Raw genomic sequence first — 3551 nt, forward strand, 5'->3', positions numbered from 1 at the left:
TCACTTTGATGGCATGCACTGCTCTCTCACTCAATAATAATAATAATAATAATAATGATTTGTTTTTTATTGCCCACAAGGGGCTAAACATAGAGGGGACAAACAAAGACAGGCAAACGGATCAACTCGATTACATCGACCTCAGTGCGTAACTGGTACTTAATTTATCGACCCCCGAAAGGATGAAAGGCAAAGTTGACCTCGGCGGAATTTGAACTCAGAACGTAACGGCAGACGAAATACGGCTACGCATTTCGCCCGGCATGCTAATAATAATAATAATAATAATAATAATAATAATAATAATAATAATAATAATGATTTGTTTTTTATTGCCCACAAGGGGCTAAACATAGAGGGGACAAACAAAGACAGACAAACGGATTAAGTACTAGTTACGCACTGGTTGGCCCAAGGCTATAGTAAAGTTGGCCCAAGGCTATAGTAATTTATCGACCCCCGAAAGGATGAAGGCAAAGTCGACCTCGGCGGAATTTGAACTCAGAACGTAACGGCAGACGAATACGGCTACGCATTTCGCCCGGCGTGCTAATAATAATAATAATAATAATAATAATAATAATAATAATAATAATAATAATAATGATTTGTTTTTTTATTGCCCACAAGGGGCTAAACATAGAGGGGACAAACAAAGACAGACAAACGGATTAAGTACTAGTTACGCACTGGTTGGCCCAAGGCTATAGTAAAGTTGGCCCAAGGCTATAGTAATTTATCGACCCCGAAAGGATGAAAGGCAAAGTCGACCTCGGCGGAATTTGAACTCAGAACGTAACGGCAGACGAAATACGGCTACGCATTTCGCCCGGCGTGCTAATAATAATAATATAATAATAATAATAATAATAATAATAATAACAATGATAATAATAATAATAATAATAATAATAATAATTCGATTACTTTTTTTATAAGTTTATAAGGTGTAATTTAAAGAAAATTCGATTGCTATTTCTTGCTAAATGTGCGATCACGTAGCGACTGCTTCGCTGGTTCTTATATTGACTCGTATCGCTTCTACACACGATGTGATTCTGTTTTCATTTTAACAAACTCGTAAACACACTCGCTTATAGAAACACACACATATACATACATACACATACACACACACACACATACATTCTCTACCTCTCTCTTTTCCTTTCCAGTATCTGTCTTTCTCTCACAAACGCCGTCACTCTCTCTCTCTCTGTCTTTCTCTCTTTCACAGGCACCGTGTCTACCTCTATCTTTCTTTCAGTCACCGTGTCTATCTCCCTCTCTCTCTCTCTCTGAAACACTGTCTCTCTATTTCTCTCTCTCTCTGAAACACTGTCTCTCTATTTTTCTCTCTCTCTCACTGTCATTCCTTAGTACTCCTCTTTCTCGCTCTCTATCTATTTAGTTTGTCTTTCATTCTTTCTCTCTCACCCTTTCTCTCTCTCAGCATTACGAAACACTGTCTCTCTATTTCTCTCTCTCTCTCTCTCTCTCTCTCACTGTCATTCCTTAGTACTCCTCTTTCTCGCTCTCTATCTATTTAGTTTGTCTTTCATTCTTTCTCTCTCACCCTTTCTCTCTCTCAGCATTACGAAACACTGTCTCTCTATTTCTCTCTCTCTCTCTCTCTCTCTCTCTGTCATTCCTTAGTACTCCTTCTACTTTCTCGCTCCCTACCTATTTAGTTTGTCTTTCATTCTTTCTCTCTCACCCTTTCTCTCTCTCAGCATTACGAAACACTGTCTCTCTATTTCTCTCTGTCATTCCTTAGTACTCCTTCTACTTTCTCTCTCCCTACCTATTTAGTTTGTCTTTCATCCTTTCTCTCTCACCTTCTCTCGATCCCTCCCTCCCTCTCAGCATTACTATTATTTATTGCTTTAACACTCCTAATTTCACATGACTGCTTTTGCTAGAAGGAAAGCCATATACACATCTAAGTAAAAACCGCTGTGTGTCAGTGTGTCTGTCTGTCTCGGGCTGTTGTCGACCAATCAGTCATAAGCTAGCAACTATACACCACTAAACTAAAAGATATCAACAGTAGCACCACCACCGACTCATTTTTACTCCAGTCTTGTTCGGAGTACTAGCTTTTTCTATTAGCCTTCTTCTTGCATTTTTTCAAATATGTTTTCTCAAAGTTTTACTAAAATGTTCAGCGGGGGTGATGGTGGTGGCTCCAGTATATTCAACATGGGCGGTGGACAGTTTAATATTGACTTTGGTGACTCTGGCCTGGGGGGTTTTAAGATACCTATACAACTACCTGGCCAAAAGGGCGGCGAAGGAATTAGTATCCGATTACCTGGGAAAGGTGGTGGACATAACAGCGTAATTGGAAGGTCGTCCAGGAAACAAAGAGAAAACCCCTTTGCCAGTATGGAACAACAGAACTATGACGAGATAGTCAAAAAATGCCAAGAAGAAGGTATTCTGTTTGAAGATCCGGAATTTCCAGCCGATAATTCTTCCCTTTTCTTGGAAGGTGGACAAAGACGTACCATCGAATGGAAGAGACCGAAGGTAGGCATAGACGAATTTTCTTTCTTTTAGATTTGTTGATTTATTTATATTTTGTAATTCAAGGCCACCCAGGTAACTTCGCTTTTTATCGTTCCGATATCGATAAAATAAAAAAAAAATAAAAGTATTGGAGTTGATTTAATATTCCTGTAAAACATCCTACACGCGAATGAGATTGTAATAGATTAATACTACGTAAGACATTTATCATTTTGCTTATTTTTCTCACCAATGTACTTGCATAATTCATATATGAATAGTATATTTATATAGTGAGTGTGTGTATAGATATATATATAGTGTAATAAATAAAATATATGCATACATACAAACATATATGTACGTACCGACATCTACATGTATATATACATGCATATATAAATATATATACGTACAGGACTCCACAAGAAGACGTAATATATATATATATATAGAGAGAGAGAGAGAGAGAGATATATATATATATAGATAGACAGATAGATAGATATAGATAGACAGATAGATAGATATAGATAGACAGATAGATAGATATAGATAGATAGATAGATAGATATAGATAGACAGATAGATAGATATAGATAGACAGATAGATAGATATAGATAGATAGATAGTGTATGTATGTGTGTGTGTGTGTGTGTGTATTGCCCTTGACGCAAATAAAGAACTTTTTTTTTTTTTATCTTCGGATCGATAAAATAAGAACCAGACCAAATGTTATCGCATTGAGTTACCCTTCTACAAGTAAAAAGAAAAGGAACATTCGCTATGTGATTAACTTACGATTTTAGTATTAGAAAATATGTGTAATTATCAATGTTATTATTATCGTTACCGTTTCAACAGGACGGGTATTATGCCGATTTTTTAATGCTGAGAGAGCAAGACAATAACAGAAAAACTAAGGGTTCCTCAAATATTCTGTGTTTTTTTTTCTCTGTCTTTGTAAAATGCCCTTCATCCGACGTCCCTGTGGAAAATAAATTATTATTATTGTTGTTGTCGTTGTCTTGGCCGCACT

The 3551-nt window shown here is 36.6% G+C and overlaps 1 protein-coding gene across 8 annotated transcripts in view; it reads left to right on the plus strand.

Moving 5' to 3' along the window:
- Window positions 1–1897: 1897 nt before the first annotated feature.
- LOC115217089 (calpain-9) overlaps window positions 1898–3551 on the plus strand; it is a 164296-nt gene continuing 162642 nt past the window's right edge. For 2 of the 8 annotated variants that reach the window (XM_036507117.1, XM_036507118.1), the window contains exon 1: window positions 1898–2532. In XM_036507117.1, coding sequence (XP_036363010.1) covers window positions 2137–2532 — 396 coding nt within the window. In that variant the 5' untranslated portion in view covers window positions 1898–2136. The remainder of the gene's footprint in view (window positions 2533–3551) is intronic. The other 6 variants (XM_029786683.2, XM_029786682.2, XM_029786685.2 and 3 more) reach the window with 6 other exon arrangements.

Source organism: Octopus sinensis, linkage group LG11 (assembly GCF_006345805.1).
Source record: "Octopus sinensis linkage group LG11, ASM634580v1, whole genome shotgun sequence".
Taxonomy (NCBI): domain Eukaryota; kingdom Metazoa; phylum Mollusca; class Cephalopoda; order Octopoda; family Octopodidae; genus Octopus; species Octopus sinensis.